The sequence below is a fragment of the Bombina bombina genome, chromosome 3, assembly GCF_027579735.1.
Source record: "Bombina bombina isolate aBomBom1 chromosome 3, aBomBom1.pri, whole genome shotgun sequence".
In the NCBI taxonomy this organism is placed as follows: domain Eukaryota; kingdom Metazoa; phylum Chordata; class Amphibia; order Anura; family Bombinatoridae; genus Bombina; species Bombina bombina.
The window spans coordinates 493913343-493934019 of NC_069501.1; the positions used below are offsets into that span (position 1 = coordinate 493913343).

Consider the following 20677-nt stretch of genomic DNA (forward strand, 5'->3'; position numbering starts at 1 on the left):
TTATATGAGAAATGACACGCTGCGGTTCTGATACAAATTAGTGGCCACGATCAAGTATATGACGCAGATCTAAATACTTACAAGCAGCTCTGGATCTACATCACTAATAGTTAAACCCACTAGACGTAACCACTTAATATTTTACATGAGATGGCCTCTAGGAGACTAACAAAACTGGAAAAAACCAACAAGGCTACAGCCAACAACGTTAGCACCTTTTTTAAGGCCACAGAGAAGCCTAAAATGGCTGAGTCATCTGCAGATCAAACCACAGAACCAGAATCAGATATAGTGCTAGCTGACAGTGACGCTGAAACGCAAATTACAGAAAAAGATAAGGAAGGCCCTATCACGTACAAGGCAATGGAAATGCTTATCAATCAGGTGAAGTCCTGCATAAAAGAAGAATGTGCAGAGCTAAAAAGAGATATCACTGATCTGGGACTTAGAGTAGATACTCTAGAAGAAGATAGAGAAGAGATAACAGCAGGAATGTTGAATATGTCAAATAAAATGAGATCACAACAGAAACAGATCACAGATTTGGAAACGAAGCTTGATGAGCTTGAAAATAGAACGCGTCGTAACAATGTACGAATCAAAGGCATTCCAGAAACGGTATTAGGCCCACATTTAAGGAATTACTTAGATGGACTGTTTCATTCTCTTTTGGAAGAGGAATACCCAGATACAACAACTATACAACTGGAAAGAGCACATCGATCGTTAAAACCGAGACCTCCAGAAACCAGCCCGCCCAGAGATGTGGTTATATGCTTCTCAAAGTTCCTAGAAAAGGAGTTGATTCTACAGCAGGCACGCAAGCAGCAAAATTTTAAATATCAAGGTGTTCCCATTAAATTTTTTGCTGATCTCTCTATCCTGACACTGCAAAGGAGGAGAGAATTCTCTACCCTCACACAGCACCTGAGGTCTCTTAACATACCTTATAGATGGGGCTTCCCTGTGCAGGTTCAGGTGATGAAGAACGGGAAAAGATATGAATGCACACAGGTGTCTGATATTAACTCCTTCTGCACTAAATTAGATATAGCTCTTCCTACGAATAAGGCCACTCTACCTAACCACGAGGACTTACCAGAAAAAAGTCGCTCCCCTACCGCCAAGCATAGATCATGGAGTGACATTACTAAATCACCTCCTCCTAAGAAGTTACCCATCTCTAGACCCCTACTAACCAAGCCTTGATTCATTACCCAGCAAAGTATGAGATGGGACAGTTCCGCTATCCTTTAAGTCTGCCTCCACTCTTCAAGCTGTGCCAAGGAGTAGATCTAAAGATAAACAACCTATCGACTGACCTGAGGAGTGTGGGTAACTATTGTATGTGATCAAGACATAACATCCATCAGCTTTAATCTAAGTTGATGTCCCATTTTTGCACTGTTTACAGTCTGACTTTTGATTATGCCTTGGAGAGAGGACTAGAACCTGCTAGTATGTATGAGGCATGTATAGGTCCAGTATGGTTCTCTCATCATTTCAATGTTTATGTTTATTATTATGCACCAGTTTTTAGGTTCATGGTTTTCTCTAGTTTATTGAGTTGTTTCAATTTTGCAAAGTATGTAGTTAAGAGCTGTACAGACTGAACTCATCAAATGTTGCCAATATATTGGTTAGATCCTCATTTACTATTGCAAGCTGCAAACTAACCATCGACACGAAGCTAAAGAGACTATTAACACACTAACCTGCTGGGCATGAGCAGGGGTTAATGCAGCTGACTGTGCTGATATAAATTAAGAAAGAAATTATATTTTAACTTTAATGCTATGAATGCTTTTTCTTTTCTTTTGGCTTTATAAATTAATGGTTATTCATAAGTGTTCCGTATAGTTAAAATCTAAAGTTCCGTGGTATTGTTATACAAGGGCTAGAGATGACACAATCGCTAGCTACATGGATTTATTCTTTATTTCTGCATAAACTCTCTGAGGACATAAAAGCCACTGTTCACTGAAATGTATGGTTAAGTTGTGCTATCTATGTCTGTTCATCTTTTGTTACCTTCTCAATGTATTTGTTTATTTAGCTGTTTTACAGGAATGCATTTATTTGGCTATATCTCATATTTTAAATTAGGAATGTATTGTAAGAACCTGATTTTCCCAGAGCCTCCATGAGTAACTGAAAGCCTTATCTGACCACTACAAGACCCCCTTCTAAGAACCCTTACTTCCCCTTCATTACTCTTATTACTCTTTGTGCATTACTTTCTGCATACTTCTTAACTTACTAAGGATTTCTAACACCTTTACTTACTCCTTCTACTTTCACCCTCTTTCTTGCCCTCACCTCCTGACTAGACTAACCTCCGACTAATATTAAAGCAGCGCACACTCACTTAGCTTGATAAGAAAACATGACACAACAATCCACACCCAATAAACTTATTATGGCTACACAAAATGTTAAAGGGTTTCTCTCAGCCCAAAAACGATCCATTGCACTTTATGACTTCCATAAAAAACACATAGATATAGTATTCATTCAAGAAACCCACTTCAAAAAAAGACATGAACCATCTCTTCCTACAAGATATTACGATAAACAATATACCAGCTCCAACATTACTAAGAAAAATGGAGTCGGTATACTAATTAGGAAAGGCCTTCCATTCGAGCTTTTGAAATGTATAAGAGATGACGAAGGTAGATTCCTATTGGTAGTAGGCACCTGCTATGGCAGACCGCTAACATTACTTAATATTTATGCCCCAAACCGCCCCAAACCCACATTTTTCAGGAAAGCAATGAACCGATTACTTGACTCTGCAAAGGGTCCTATATATATTGCAGGAGACTTTAACTTCCCAGTAGACCCCTCGTTAGATGTATCAACAGGGAAAACTTACATGCCTCTCAAAGTGATTAAGGCTAATTGGCTTGCATTACAATTGATTCCAACTTTCGACGTCTGGCGCATGACCCACACCACTACTAGAGATTTCACCTTCTTTTCTCACCCACAGAAAACCTATACGAGACTTGATTACATTCTCTGTGACCAGTCCTCCCTACAATTGTTAATAGACGCCAAAATCTCCCAAACCCCCTGGTCGGATCATTCTATGGTAATAAGTTCCTTTGCATGGCCACAGAAACCGGGGATAAGAGACACATGGAAACTAAACAATACAATTTTTACAGATCCCGTAATCTTTAAAAGCATCACAGATAAAACATCCCTCTTTTTCGATTTAAATGACCCAGTAGATACTTCAAACATCAATAATTGGGAAGCATATAAGTGCTATATAAGGGGAGAAATAATCAAACAGACATCAAATCATCGTAGGCAGATGGAACAGATTTATAAAACACTTCTCGACACCCTAAACACAGCAGAAAAGGAACATAAGAAAACCCCGAGATCTAATGATCTATTAGATAAGGTTAACAAAGCCAGAGATGAACTTAACCAATATCTCAATAAAAATGCACACAGGCGCGCCCTAGCACTAAACGCAAAATATTTTGCTGAAAACAACAAAGCAGGCAAACTACTGGCCAGGTCATTAAAAAAGAGAGTATTTAAATCTTTCATTAGAACAATAAGAGATGAAAACAATATAGAACAAAACAAGAGTGAAAGCATAGCAGACGCCTTCTCGGCATACTACAGTAAACTATATAATCTGGATAACTCCAACCCCCAAAATAAGAAGGAACAAATAGAAAATTTTCTATCTAAACTAGAATTACCCTGTCTATCAGAAGCTGCACAAAAGGACTTAGAATCCCCCATTACACTAAAAGAAGTGCAAGATACAATCAAACAATTAGCTCCTGAGAAAGCACCAGGACCAGACGGGTTCACCCCAACATTTTATAAATTAATGTCACCAGAAATCGGACTACATCTCCAAAGGCTATTTAATGACATTGAAGGGGGGAACACTTTCTCTAGTCGTATGCTGGAGGCCAACATTACGGTAATTCCCAAGCCAGGTAAAGACCCGAGCCAGATGACAAATTATAGACCAATATCACTACTAAATGTAGATGTCAAGCTTTATGCTAGGATCTTAGCCAATAGACTAAAACGTTATCTTCCATATTTAATACAAGCTGACCAAGTGGGTTTTATCCCCATGCGAGAAGCCAAAGATAATACCACAAGACTACTGCATATCTTACATCACGCTACATCAGAACAAACTCCCTTGATTCTGCTGTCAACTGATGCCGAGAAGGCGTTTGATAGGGTGGATTGGCAATTTTTGTGGTCCACCCTATACAAATTTGGCCTACCACAACTATTTATAGATAAAATTTTAGCATTGTACTCTGCCCCCAGTGCGAAAGTCATAGTCAATAACACACTTTCATGCAGCTTTCTTATACAAAATGGGACACGTCAAGGCTGTCCCCTTTCTCCCTTGTTGTTCGCCCTGTCGGTGGAGACTCTAGCAGCACAGGTTCGGGAAATACCAGAGATTAGGGGAATAAAGATTGGGCAATCTGAAACCAAATGTTTGTTATTTGCAGACGATATACTGTTCACGCTGACTGATCCTGCACTGTCTGTCCCTGCCCTTGTTGAGATCATGTCGATATATAAAAAACTCTCAAATTTTTCAATAAACATGGGAAAATCTATGATCCTGCCAGTCCAGACTAACACAGATGACACTCTATACATAACGACCCAAAAAGCATTCCCTTTGGCGAGTTGCATTACATATCTAGGGCTCTTCATCAAACCCACTATACATGAAACATTAGATTTGAACTATAAGTTGCTGAAGCAAAAAATAGAACTGGAGCTCAACACATGGCATAGGTCGGGGCATCTATCGTGGTTGGGAAGAGTAAACGCGGTAAAAATGTCAATCTTGCCTAAAATACTATATGTAATTCAGACATTAATACTCACACCCTCTAGATCATATCTCTCGAACCTACAGAAAATCATTGACCGCTTTGTCTGGTCCTACTCTAGACCGAGAGTCTCGAGTCACACTCTTTATCTCTCTAAGCAGAGGGGAGGTCTGGGAATCCCGAATCTAGTAAATTACTATAGAGCAAATCATTTGACACGTATCATTGCATGGAATCAACGAAATGATCCCAAACCCTGGGTGTCACTATATTCTCAAACTTTAAGTAATACTAACCTTACTGATCTTTGTTGGATTCCAAGTAAATACAGACCCCCAGAAGTAAGACACAATCCCTTTATTATGGAGACCCTATCTACATGGGATAGACTAATCTCAACACATAAAAAGATCTCCACCCCCATCTCACCCCTCACACCTATAATAAATGACAATATGTTCCCTGGGCTAGGAATATCTAAGCCGATCATCAAGGAGAGCGGATCAACATATGTTCCAATATATACCCTGATATCAGAAGGACACATAAAAAACCTTTCAGATATACAAAAAGAGATAGGCCCACCACTTGACTCCTGGTTTCTATACTTTCAACTTAGACATTTCTTACAGACGCATCCAAACAAGTCAGACATAATCAGACCATTCACGACTTTTGAATCTTTATGTTTGTTACCAGTGACACCCAAACACCTTTTATCCCTCACTTACAAACTTCTGCAATCTAATGACTCCCTAACACCCCCCTCATTCCGATTATCTTGGGAAAAAGAACTGGATTTACATCTAGATGACAAGGACTGGGAAAGAGGAATCACCTCAATAATGAAATCGTCAATCTCAGCCAATATAGTTGAAACCAATTATAAATTGATTTCGAGATGGTATCTCACACCAGTCCGCTTACATAGAATCTACCCTACCACTCCATCTAATTGCTGGAGAGCCTGTGGTGGTAGAGGTACAACCTCCCATATATGGTGGCATTGCCCTGTAATCAAACCCTTCTGGCAAGAAGTCGAGCAATATATAAATACGAAACTAAACTACAAAATTAATCTAACCCCACAAATGATACTCTTAAATATCCTGCCCAGATTGGGCTGCCATTATAAGACTTCTCTACTTCAGACAATGCTAAATAGTGCTAAGAGACTAATACCCAGACTCTGGAAAAAAACTAAAATACCAACATTACACCAATGGATCGCTGAAATAAATCATGTCCTATCTTTAGAAGAAATGTATCACAGCTATCATGCTAAGTCAGAACATTTTTATAATATTATGTTCCTTTGGAACCAGTCACATTAACATGTGCGCAGCCAGCAGACTAATTATTGTCTAGGAATACCTTCACCCCATCCCCCTTTATCCCCTCTATCTTTCCCTCTTACTCTATCTTACTCACTCTGGTAAACCTACTTCTCACTTCTCAGCGGGAGGTCTCATTGCAAATTGAATGTAGTTATACATTGTATAAAGAAGTCGAGGAACCTGTCTCTGCATTTGTATTTTATTTCTCTTTTCTTTTTCTTTCCTTTTTCTTATTGTTGTATGAATTTTCGGCCAAAAATATGTATAAGACTGTCTATATTTCAGTTTGTATGTTCATTTCAATAAAAAATATTGAATTTAAAAAAAGAATATTCCATCTACATACACTATAGTGCACAGTGTTTTATAGTCATTTTTGTTTTACATTTTTTCACTGTCTGATTTTATAACACTGTCAATTATATTACTATAATTTTTTAACAATATTAGTCTTGAATTTGTGTCTGCAGAAATAACATGCCTCCTCTTCACAGCAGAAATGTTGTAAAATAAACACAGTTGAGAAATAGACCTTAAAGGGACACAAACCCAACATGTTTAATTCATGATTCAGATAGAGCATAAACTTTTCAGTTACTTATTTTATCAAATTTGCTTCATTCTCTTGGTATCATTTGTTAAAGACAACCAATGCTCTACTGGGAGCTAGGTGAACACATTGAGTGAGCCAATGACAAACAACTAGCTTGCAGTAGGACATTGCTCCTCAGCCTACTTATGTATTTTTTTCAACAATGGATACTAAGAGAAAGAAGCAAATTAGATAAGAGGAGTAAATTGAAAGTTACTTAACATTGCATGTTTTATCTGAATTATTAAAGTTTAATTTTGACTTTATTGTCCCTGTAATGCAAATCTATGTACACAGAATCAACTAAGTTTAAAGAAGCTTAATGAATAGAATAGAATATTTTTTGGACTTGAATAGATCTACACAAGGACCTAAGTGAGGGGAGGGAAGGGCAAGCATTAAAAATGAAATGTTATTTTTTTTTTTTATCTAAATAAAGCTATTTAAATTGTTATTATAAAAGGTAATCATTATTTTTCATCTTCCAATAAAGTAACTAACCTTTCCATTTTTGCTTTTAAATCTTAGCTGAGAGCTTGTAATAATTGAGTGCTGGAATTTTATCTGTGTGTTGTATTAATTTGTTTTGTAATTTTCCCTATGGTTCTTGCACCAAGACCTGTCTGGGGTTAACTGCCTGAGGCTCTATGGACAGCACAGCTTCCTGTGCTTCCGGATTTTCATAATCGATTAATCGGCCGATTATTTTTTCGATTAATCGACTAATCGGATAAACAAAAACATTTTTTTTATATATTTAAAATAAAATCCACATACTGAGTGTTACAAATATAAGCTTCCGACTAAAACTTTTACATTAAAACAACTGTTGTCCAATTTTTAAGCACCAGAACAATTTTTTATAATAAAGCAAAACAAAACCACAAACTGTTTGAAAAGTGGTAGAAGTAGAAAGAGGTAAACTACCACTGTTTATTACATTCTATTATTCACTCTTTCAGAAACTTTGCATTGAAATGCAAAAATGTTAACATGTCCACATGCTCCTGGCTGAGGCTGGCTCTCTTTTTTGCAGCTATTTTGCCTGCAGCAGAGAAGAGGCGGTCAGATGGTGTTGAGGTGCCTGAGATGCAAAAGTAGGGTTTTGCCAATTTCACCAAGGTGGGATATTTATCTTTATTAGTTCTCCACCAATGCAAGGGGCCTCTCAACAAAGTAAGCCTGGACTTCATTTTAACATAAAAAATATCTTGAATATCTATATGCAGTAATAAATAACCATCTATAAGGTTAAAGGGGGAAATATCTAGTCCACTCTTAAAATAACAGATATATACTTATAAAGGTTGAATTTGGTACATATTATAATTAATAAAAAATTGAAAGAAAAAAAAAAGAAAATGCAAAAAGGGCTAAAGACTATATATCAGTAACAGGACACAGCAAGCTATCAATTCATATAACAAATGCCATTAATCTAGGGCTAGGTGTAAATAACAAGCTCTGCACTATATCATGCAAAGCATAGTCCCAAATAACCTGATTTTATATAAACAATCCAAATTATGACTCCTATTTTATTTATGGGTTGCACATAAGCCAGGAGTAGTTGTAAACTTAAAAATAATCTTATAGTGTCCTGAAAAAGTGAAACGTAAAATGTCTGTAGATATCGTTTAGGCTAAGGACATAACCATAAAACACAATACTATGTGCAGGAGCTCATTGGAGTAAAGCAGCTGGTGCTGTGCACAGACCAACTAATTGCAAACCAACTAATCAATTATGAGATTCGTTGACAACTATTTTCATAATCGATTATTAGCGATTATGCCGATTAGTTGTTGCAGGTCTACACACATATATACATACATACATACACAGTCCAGTAGAAATGGCACACACCAACAGCAAACACCCTGGAGCGCTGCAGATCAATAATGTACAGGCAGTCCCCGGGTTACGTATAAGATAGGGACTTTAGGTTTGTTCTTAAGTTGAATTTGTATGTAAGTTGGAACAGGCACTTTTTTTAGGTGAAACTCTAGCCAAACATTTTTTTTTTAGTTTTGGATAGCATAGGATAAAGTTTGTTTTGCTATCTGTGCCCCTGTTCAGAAAATTTCACATCACTTTCTGTCCTTGTGACAATTGGATTTTCAGTATTTTGGATTATCCTGGAAAGAAGGATTGTCGATAAAGCTCTATTTTCTCTGTATGTAAGTACGAGTTGTACTTAAGTCGGATGTCTGTAACCCGAGGACTGCCTGTATATTCATATTTTCCTGCTATTCCTTTGCTCCCTTAAAGGGTCAGTCTAGTCCAAAAAAAACTTTCATGATTTAAATAGGGAATGTAAATTTAAACAACTTTCCAATTTACTTTTATCACCAATTTTGCTTTGTTCCTTTCATATTCTTAGTTGAAAGCTAATTCTAGGAGGTCCATATGCTAATTTCTTAGACCTTGAAGACTGCCTCTAATCTGAATGCATTTTACCCCCTAGAGGACATTAGTTCATGTGTTTCATATAGATAACATTGAGCTCATTCATGCATGTGAAGTGACCCTGGAGTGAGCACTAATTGGCTAAAATGCAAGTGTCAAAAAAACTGAAATAAGGGGACAGTCTGCAGAGGTTTAGATACAAGGTAATCACAGAAGTAAAAAGTGTATTTCTATAAGTGTTGGTTATGCAAAACTGGGGAATGGGTAATAAAGGGATTATCTTTCTTTTAAAAAAAAAAAAAAATTCTGGTGTTCACTGTCCCTTTAATAGTATCAGGACTCTGCATAAATCTTTTTAGATACAAAGCAGGCATACACAGGTAAGGATAAAACAATGCCTTTAATCAAAGTAGAGAAATTAAATAGGCCCACAGCCAAACATTTCATTTTGTTTGGCCTCCACTAAAGAAAGCTCCTGCGAGAGCTAAAACGTTTGGCTGTTGGCCTATTTGTCTACTTTGATTAACCCCTTAACGACCAAGGTCGTACGCCATACGTCCTCAAAAAAAATACAGTTAATGACCGAGGACGTATGGCGTACGTCCTTGGTCTGGAAAGCAGCTGGAAGCGATCATGCTCGCTTCCAGCTGCTTTCCGGTTATTGCAGTGATGCCTCGATATGGAGGCATCCTGCAATAACCCCCGTTGGCCATCCGATGCAGAGAGAGCCACTCTGTGGCCCTCTCTACACCGGACATTGATGGCCGGGATCATTGGTGGGTGGGAGCTTAAGTGGGAGGCGGGTGGGCGGCCATCAATGTTCTGTGTGGAGTGGAGGGGGGCGGGATCGTGGGCGGGACCTACGGGGGCGCACACGGGCGCGTGCGCGTGGGGGCGGCGGGTGGGCGCGTGCTCGGGGGGGGAGCGGGTGGGAACCGCTACACTACAGAAAAAAATTAAGTTAAAAAAAAAAAAAATTAAGTAATAAAAATTGCATCTAAGGGATCTGGAAGGGGTGGGGAGTTGGTCTTGGGGGGGGGGGAAGCTACACTACAGAAAAGGGCATTTTTTTTTTTAAAAAAAAAAAGGCAAATTTTTTTACTAAACTGGGTACTGGCAGACAGCTGCCAGTACCCAAGATGGTGCCCATTAAGGCAGAGGGGAAGGGTTAGAGAGCTGTTTGGTGGGGGGATCAGTGAGGTTGAGCAGCGGCATTTAGCAGCCTTCTAACTACCAAAAAGCAATGCCAAAGCCATATATGTCTGCTATTTATGAACAAAGGGGATCCCAGAGAAGCATTTACAACCATTTGTGCCATAATTGCACAAGCTGTTTGTAAATAATTTCAGTGAGAAACCTAAAGTTTGTAAAAAAGTGAACTATTTTTTTTTTATTTGATCGCATTTGGTGGTGAAATGGTGGCATGAAATATACCAAAATGGGCATAGATCAATACTTTGGGTTGTCTACTACACTAAAGCTAAAATTAACCCTACAAGCCTAATAAACCCTTTCACTGCTGGGCATAATACACATGTGGTGCGCAGCGGCAGTTAGAGGCCTTCTAATTACCAAAAAACAATACCAAAGCCATATATGTCTGATATTTATGAACAAAGGGGATCCTAGAGAAGCATTTACAACCATTTGTGCCATAATTGCACAAGCTGTTTGTAAATAATTTCAGTGAGAAACCTAAAGTTTGTGAAAAAGTTTGTGAAAAAATTTACGATTTTTTTTTATTTGAGCACATTTGGCAGTGAAATGGTGACATGAAATATACCAAAATGGGCCTAGATCAATACTTTGAGCTGACTACTAAAAAAAATATATATACATGTGAAGGGATATTCAGGGATTCCTGACAGATATCAGTGTTCTAATGTAACTATCGCTAATTTTGAGAAAAAAAAATGGTTTGGAAATAGCAAAGTGCTACTTGTATTTATTGCCCTATAACTTGCAAAGAACATGTAAACATTGGGTATTTCTAAACTCAGGACAAAATGTAGAAACTATTTAGCATGGGTGTTTTTGGGTGGTTGTAGATGTGTAACAGATTTTGGGGGTCAAAGTTAGAAAAAGTGATTTATTTTTTTTTCAATTTTTTCATCATATTTTTTTTATTTATTTTATAGTAAATTATAAAGATATGATAAAAATAATGGTATCTTTAGAAAGTCAATTTAATGGCGAGAAAAACACAGCAGAAATGTAAAAATATCCCTGGTCCCAAACGGTAAGAAAAGTGCTGTGGTCACCCCAGAGGCAGAACTTTTTTTCACTTTCTGCGATGAGATTATTTTTTGTGAAAAATTTTCTGTAGGTCATTTTTATATAAAATTCAATTTTAAATTAGGCAGTTACACTAAAGCACCAGTACAATTGCAATTGAGACAGTAATATAAAAATGATAAATTGTATAAATAAATTAAAAACTCTGCAATATATTTGCATTATTTATTTTTCCCACTTTTCTGTAATTCCATTCTGAATTTTGGAGCTTTTCAGTTAATGTTAGAAATGGAAGTGCAGGACACTGTTACATTCCACATAGCCATTGGCTGCACACTCTAGTGACCTATTTATAACTGTCCCTAATTGGCCAGAGCAAAGAAGGTAACCTAAGTCACAACATGGCAGCTCCCATTGTTTTATAGACACTAAAACTTTACACTTATTTTGTCAATATTTAAACAACTAATGGAACTTTAAAAATTACAGCTACGTGTTATTCTCAGACTATTTTTTTCTTTCAATGCATCTTTGTATCTAACATTTATTTAGTGTTTAATGTCCCTTTAATGTATTTATTTTTACACCTACCACCTGTTAAGATTTACTTAATAAAATGTATATTCCTGTACCAAATAAGACAAAAAGATGTTTTATACTTGTGCCAGTATTTACATATCCACCAGAATAGTAAAGCCCATATCAGTTAGTGAACAGTTAACCCTGTGAGAACCATTAGTGTGCAAACATACAAATACTTGATAGAAGATGTCTAAGCGCAATATCCCTTTGAGAACAATGTTGAGAAACACTGCTGTTTAAAATTTTAACACAAAATTAGTCCCTTGGATCTACTAACAGGCCAGATGTTAAGGGTATGCAAGTTTCAGTCCAAGTGAGTAAAATTAGCAGTTTTTCTCATGGGCGCAAACATGATTATTCTAACAATCTGCCAATAGACCCTCGGAAGTTGCTCTTTAAATGTATTTCTGGAGTGATCTGTACCTCTCTGGGGAAAACATTTTTTTTTTGTCTCCATGATTTGGAAATGAGTTTACCCTGGTTAGGAAGCATTAGATTAGTTGTAGCGCACAGATATATAGGTCTCTGAAGGCCTACAAATTTACATGGTACCCAAACACATTTTAAATTCCTCAGATTGGATTGCATGCATACATATAATTCCAAAACATTAGAAGCCACAAATAACAAGTCCCTTAAATGGACATGAAACCATTTTTTTTTTCCTTTCATGATTCAGATAGTGCTGCTTGTGTTTAACTACTTTCCAATTTACCTCTATGTATCTAGTTTTGTTTTATAGGTATCCTTTGTTGAAAAGGATACCTAGGTAGACTAATGAGCGGCTGATTGGTGGCTGGACATAAATCCACAAAGTTTCACACGTTACAAAAATGTAAATACATCTTTGGGAGTACAGCCAACTAGACCAAGTAATACAAAAAAAAAAAAAAAGTATTGGCACACATTCACTTGCAAATAAAAACATTTTTAAATGCTGCAAAAAAAGAAAAAACACACTTATGCTTTTATGCTATAATTTGGATCTTAGTCACACAATATTGCCATATTCTTCTTAAAGGGACACTGTACCCAAATTTTTTCTTTTGTGATTCAGATTGAGCATGACATTTTAAGCAACTTTCTAATTTACTCCTATTATCAAATTTTCTTCATTCTCTTGGTATCTTTAGTTGAAATACAAGAAAGTAAGTTTAGATGCCGGCCCATTTTTGGTGATCAACCTGGGTTGTTCTTGCTGATTGGTGGATAAACTCATCCACCAATAAAAAAGTGCTGTCCATAGTTCTGAATAAAAAAAAGCTTAGATGTCTTCTTTTTAAAATAAAGATAGCAAGAGAACGAAGAAAAATTGATAATAGGAATAAATTAGAAAATGGCTTAAAATTGCATGCTCTATGTGAATCATGAAAGAAAAAATTTGGGTTCAGTGTCCCTTTAAGTCAGTCACCAACATTGGGACACCTTATAAGTTGGCGACAGGCTTAAAAGGAACATGAATTCCAAATATTTTCTTTCACGACTTAGATAGAGCAAGCAACTTAAAGCATATGTTCAATTTACATCTATTATCTAATTTGTTTTGTTCTCTTGGTATCCTTTGTTAACAATTATACCTAGGTAGGCTCAGGAGCTGCTGATTGGTGGCTTCACATAAAGTGCCCTCCACTAATATTGGCACCCTTGGTAAATATGACCAAAGAAGGCTGCGAAAATATATCATTGTTTAACCTTTTGATCTAATGTTCAAATAATATACAAAAATACTCTGCTCTCATTGATGTCAAACAGTTGCAAACACAACACAGGTTTATAAAAAAAAAAAAAAAATCTTTACTTAATAAAAGTGTGGCACAATTATTGGCACCCTTTTAATCAATACTTTGTGCTACCTCCCTTTGCCAAGATAACAGCTCCGAGTCTTCTATAATACCTGATGAGGTTGGGGAATACATGGCAAGGGATCTGAGACCATTCTTCTATACAGAATCAATCCAGATTCTTCAAATGTCAAGGTTGATGCTGGTGGACTCTCCTCTGCAATTCCCCCACAGGTTTTCTATGGGGTTCAAGTCAGGAGACTGGGATGGCCATGGCAGGACCTTGATTTTGTGGTCAGTCAACCATTTTTGTGTTGATTTTAATGTATGTCTTGGATCTTTTTCCTGCTGGAAGACCCAACCACAGCCCAATTTAAGCTTTCCCGCAGAGGCAGACAGGTGTTTGTTTAATATCTGTTGATATAGAGTCCATTAATGCCATGTATCCTAACAAAATGTCCAAGTCCTCAGGCAGAAAAACAGCCCCAAAATATTAAAGATCCACCACATTTAACCGTGGGAATGAGGTACTTTTCTATATGGCTACCTCTCTGTGTGCGTCAAACACACCTCTGGTCATCTGACCATAAAACCCGATCCCATTTGAAGTTCCAGTAGTGTGTGGCAGACTGAATAAGCTTGAGTTTGTTCTTGGATGATAGTAGAGGCTTTTTTCTTGAAACCCTTCCAAACTACTTGTGATTATGTAGGTGACGTCGGTTTGTAGTTTTGAAGACTTTCTGACCCTAAGACGCAACTAACTTCTGCAATTCTCCAGGTGTGATCCTTGGAAATATTTTGTTCACTCAAACCATCCTATTCACAGTGCGTTGAGACAATATAGACACACATCCTCTTCTAGGTTGATTTATAGCATTTAGAGTTGACTGGGTCTTCTTAAATTATTGTCCTGATAGTGGGAATCAGCATTTCCAATGCTTTTGCCATTTACTTATAGCCACTTCCCATTTTGTAAAGCTCAACAACCTTTTGCCGCACATCACAGCTATTTTCCTTGGTCTTACCCATTGTGATGAATGACTAAGGGAATTTGGCCTATGTGTTACCTCATATTTATACCCTTGTGAAACAGGAAGTCGTGGTTGAACAATTTCCTGTTCCTAATCACCCAGGTGAACTAAAAAAAAAATGTAAAATATCAATGGGAATATTTCTCTCTCATATAAATTCATTGGGGTGCCAATAATTGTGCAACACAATTTTCAAAGTTTTTTTTTTTTTTTTTTAAACCTGTGTTTGCAATTGTTTGATATCCACGAGAGCAGAATATTTTTCAGTATTTTTTGACCAAACGATCAAAAGGTTAAACAATAAAGTCAATTTTTCATAGCCTTCTTTGCTCATATTTACAAAGGGTGCCAATATTAGTGGAGGGCACTGTAATGCCTTGTGTTATTGGCTCATCAGTGTGTTCAGCAAGCTCCCAGAAGTGCACTGCTGCTTCTTCGACAAAGGATACCAAGATAATCAAGCAAATTAGATAATATATGTTCATTGGAAAGTTGTTTAAAAGTGGATGCTCTATTTGAAACATGAAAGAAAAGTTTTGGGTTTCATGTCCCTTTAAGCAGAATATGGTGATATTGTGTGACTAAGATCCCAATTTAAACATAAAAGCATAGGTGTTTTAGCAGGCAATTTTTTAGCATTTAAAAATCTTTTGTTTATTTGCAAGTGGATATGCGCCAATATGTTTTTTCACTGCACATATTTGCCTATTGTTATTAGCTTACCCAATGTGTTCAGCTAGCTCCCAGTAGTGAATTGCTGTTTCTTCAACAAAGGATTCCCAAGAGAATGAAGTAAATTTGAAAGCTGTTTAAAATGTTATTATCTACCTGAATCATGAAAGAAAAATTTGGGGTTTCATGTCCCTTTAATAAATTGACCACACTTTATCTACACATTAATACAAGCAGGACAGACTAAAAGGGACATGAAACAACATTTTTCTTTCATGGTTGAGATACAAAAAAACACTTTTGCAATTTACTTCTATTATCAAATTTGTTAAATTCTCATTGTATCCTTTATTGTAGAAGCAGCAATGCACTACTGGGAGCTGGCTGAGTGCGTTGGCTGAACCAATGACACGAAGTATATATGTGCAGCCACCAATAAGCAGCTAGCTCCCTGTGTTGCACTGCTGCTGCTCTTTAGCCTACCTAATTATGCTTTTCAACTAACAATACCAGAAGAACAAAGCAAATTAAATAATAGAAGTAAACTGGAACGTTTTTTAAAAATGCATGATCTATCGAAATAATGAAAGAAAAGAATTTGTGTTTCATGTCCCGTTAACATGAAACAAACTTTTTTCTTGCAGGATTCAGAAAGAGCGTGCAATTTTAAATAACTTTCCAATGTATTTCTATTAACTAATTTATTTTGTTTCCTTTGTATCATTTGTTGAAAAGTATACCTAGGTATGCTCGGGAGCTGCCGATTGTGATTGCACATATAGGCCTCTTGAGCTAGCTCCCAGTAGTGCACTGCTACTCCTTTATCAAAGGATACCAAGATAACAAAGCATACTAGATAATAGAAATAAATTGGAAAGTTGTTAAAAATTATATGATTGGTTTGAGTATTTTTTGTGACAGAATATAAACACAAAAAAGACATGACAGTCCAAGAAGCTCCTAAAATGAAAGGTCTGTATTCAAAAAAATTCTGTGGATTGTCAACATATACAGAAACATCTATGTCTGGCTTTTAAATATTCTTGCTGGTTCCTAAAATTTAAATATATTTGACAACCTCTTATGCTTCAAGTATAGCACTGTCTAGAGCACTGTTTTTCAACCAGTGTGCCGCGGCACACTAGTGTGCCGTGAGAGATCCTCAGGTGTGCCGCGGCAGACTGACAACAGTGTGACATATTTTTTAAATTTTGCTTGTTTTGATGTGACAGGCTCATCAGGCAGACAGGCAGGCATCATTTACAACCATGACATATTGAGATTCATTCACAGACAATCATTATGAATGTTTGTGAATGAATGTCACGTATAGTTTGTAGGAGGCATGGCATGACAGCACAGCACGTGTGTGTATATATATATATATATATATATATATATATATATATATATATATATATATATATATATATATATATATATATATATATATGCTGTATTAGGCTACAATGTGTGATTTTGTAAAATTTTGGGATGGTGGTGTGCCGCAGGATTTTTTTAATGTAAAAAAGTGTGCCATGGCAAAAAAAAAATGTTGAAAGTCACTGGTCTAGAGCAGTGTTTCTCAACCTTTTTGTAGCAAGTACCCCTGTAGGCATACAGTTGTTTCCTATGTATCCCAACTGTAAGCACAAATATTATTGATCTTTTACATGAGCAAAAATAGAAAGAATGTGTTTCACTTGATTTTACTAGCTTGTATCAGATATTAAATGAAGTAAATATATAGGAATCAGATTTTTGTTTTAGATTTTCTGGAAATTAAAGGAATAGCCTAGTCCAAATTGAACTGTCATGATTCAGATAGTGCATGCAATTTTAAGCAACTTTCCAATTTGCTCCTATTATCAATTTTTCTTTGTTCTCTTGGAATCTTTATTTGAATGTAAGCATAGGAGTCGGACCATTTTTGCTTCACCACCTAGACTATTTCTTTAATATTTGGCAGTATTACAACAACGAATAATAAACACATAAAACACAGATATATATTCCAATGATAATAATTATATACAATTAATGTGCTTCTTTTTTTTTTTCTTTTTTTTTTTTAATGTAAGAAGAGGAAAATAAACTTCCACGCATGAAGAGGAAATTAATATTTTTGGTACAATATTTTTATTTTAACTATTTTATTATAACTATGTCATACACAGTTTGTCTTGTTTAACTGCGGCATGCTTCAGTATGATGCACTATACCTATTTCACAGGTACACATTTTATTTATCTGGCACTTGTCTCTGTGACACTTGGTCACAGTAATAAACTTTCTCTGTTCAAATCAGTGAAGCTACACTCCACCCCTGATATTTCAATAACATGCAAGAATCTAAGATTTTAGCAATGTGGGTGAATTAGTGATCTAACCTAGGCAGGGAAATACTCACACTCTTTTCTGTTAGGAGTACTTGAGGGTAGAAATTGGAAACACATTTTTCTTTTATGTGTCATGTTTACAACAAATATACATAAGGAAAAACAATAATGAAGGCCAATCCCTGGGAGTACCCCTTGCCAATGTCCCCCCAAAAAACTAGAGAGTCTAGAGCGTGTAAGGAATTGTGAGCAATTAATATAAATTTATACTAAAATGGAAATTGCAGAACTTTGGCTAATACTGTATATATAATGTGTCCCTTAGCAAAACAAAGGAAAAAGTAAAATACTATGGTACTTGTGTGCAAGCCCAAAATTAAAATGAAACAATGTATGTCAGTCATACACTCAACTAGACAATAACATAACAGAAGATAAACTAGTAACAACACAGAATGCAAACTTTTTTATCAGCAACATACACAAATATGTAGCCTATAAACACATATATATTAAGAAAATAAAGGAAAACAAATATAGATGTTCTTTAAGGAGATTGAAAATGGTGATTAAACAAGAATTTTGGTGCATAGTATGAATACTGGCTAAAATATTTTCCAAAGAAGAACAATGTTTACATAATTAGATTTCAAATACTTGCTATATATACTGTCACAACTTGCATTATGTTGATTATTATATGAATGCAAGATAAAAAGAAAGATTTTAGTACAATAATATTTTGCTATATTTACACCTGCATTGCTGAATAATTAGATTAAAATAACTCCGTGTATTCTACGTTATCCCCATCATGTATGTGTGTGACTACACATATTTATGTGACGATACAAAAATGAATACCAAAAGATGGAATGATGCACGGACATGGCACTAACCAGTATACTAATCCCTGACTCCATGGCCCACAGTAAAAACAGAGCATGAGACTATATGTATACATATGATACATACACATATATAGAATTGTCACGAGAAATCTACATATGTATTACCTGAGAAAGCTACTAAGGGGATGACTGGACCCTGTTCCCCCGGATCCTCCAGACCCACCAACAGCTGCACCCCCCGGTCCGGCCCCGCTCAATCTCTTTCCCCCCAATAATCTCTCTACTGCAGCCCGGTTCCCGGTACGGGCGGCATCCAACAAATCCTGCTCCTTCCCCATCCCGCCGTCACCCCGGCAACCACGCCTCCGCCGCCACTTCCGGGACCGGCGCAGTGACGTTGAAGCACGTACGTACGTCACTGTAAAGGCTAGAGCCTGTCCCTTCAACGGAATGCGTCTTAGGTTCTAGTGGTGCATTCCGTAGACATTGTCCGTGTTGTTGTGCACCTTGATTCTTTTGTGTGACTAAAGGTGACACAGAAATGATGCTCAAAGTAAAAATACATGCAAGTAGTATTGTGATACACGGAGGAATATAATGAAAGCATAAATCATTAAAGGAATATGAAACCTACATGTAATTTGTTGTGATTCTAACAGAGAATGCTTTATTTAAAAAAAAAACTGTTTACACCAATTATCAAATTTGCTTCCTTCCCAATATATTCTTATTTGAAGAGATACCTAGGTGTTTGGAGCACTGAATAGCAGGAATAGTTTCCTTAGTGCTCTTGCCAAACTTTTGCTATATACTGTGCTCCAGAAATATTCCTAAGGTTAGATCCCTGCTTTTTAACGAAAGATACCAAGAGAACAAAGAAAAATTAATAATAGAAGTAAATTAGAAAGTTGTTTAAAATTGCATGCTCTATCTAAAATTGGGTTTCATATCCCTTTAAAAGTAAGACAATCAAAGATAGCTGTTTACAACGTGTATTCTTTTCATTTAGATATAATGAAATGCTTTGTAAATACTTCTAAGTTCTTCAGAACGAAACCCCCGGGAACCTGACTCAGGAATGTTCGAATGAGCAATAAAGCAAGTTGTGGGGTCCAGCAGCATTCTGTAGAAAGTGGGACCTGGTAAGTAATGTAGGGACGTATTGCGATCCGTGGGTGAGACTGGACTACCACCCTTTATGTTTGCAAGTACATGTAATTCATTAAAACATAACTTGGGAGGCACATTGCATCAAACAGCCATACAACTGTATGCTACATCCAATTGGCTTACTGGCCATGTCCTGTTTAGTAGCAGCAGCAATGTGATGCTTCTTCTATGAAGGAATTAAAGGGACAGTCTAGTCAAAATTAAACTGTCATGATTCATATAGGATATGTCATTTTAAACAACTTTCCAATTTACCATAATCATCAAATTTGCTTTGTTCTCTTGGTATTCTTTGTTAAAAGCAAAACATAGGTAGGCTCATATGATAATTTCTAAGCTCTTGAAGGCCGCCTCATCTCGGTGCATTTTGACAGTTTTTTTCACAGCTAGACAACACTAGTCCGTGTGTGTCATATAGATAACATTATGCTCACTCCCGTGGAGTTATTGATGAGTTAGCACTGACTGGCTAAAATACAAGTCTGTCAAAAGAACTGAAATAAAGGGGCAGTCTGCAGAGGCTTAGATACAAGCTAATGACAGTGGTAAAAGGTATATTAATATAACTGTGTTGGTTATGCAAAACTGGAGAATGGGCAATAAAGGGATTATATATCTTTTTAAACAATAACAATTCTGGAGTAGACTGTCCCTTTAATTATATGTTTAATTCATAGTAAGGGAAACTTCCTCATTTCATTTTTGCAGTACAATGGTTTTTTTTGGGGGGGTTTCAGTGCACCTTTCGGCAATATGTTATGATAAACCCATGACTTCCCTTTGGACAAGACAAGAGGGGAACCTGCCACAGCACAACACTTTGGGGGCGGG

At 36.6% G+C, this 20677-nt stretch overlaps 1 protein-coding gene across 4 annotated transcripts in view; it reads right to left on the minus strand.

The window, feature by feature from the left end:
- ANKS1A (ankyrin repeat and sterile alpha motif domain containing 1A) overlaps positions 1–19022 on the minus strand; it is a 343365-nt gene extending 324343 nt beyond the window's left edge. For all 4 annotated transcript variants that reach the window (XM_053706844.1, XM_053706843.1, XM_053706842.1 and 1 more), the window contains exon 1: positions 18842–19022. In XM_053706844.1, coding sequence (XP_053562819.1) covers positions 18842–19014 — 173 coding nt within the window. In that variant the 5' untranslated portion in view covers positions 19015–19022. The remainder of the gene's footprint in view (positions 1–18841) is intronic.
- Positions 19023–20677: the final 1655 nt, after the last annotated feature.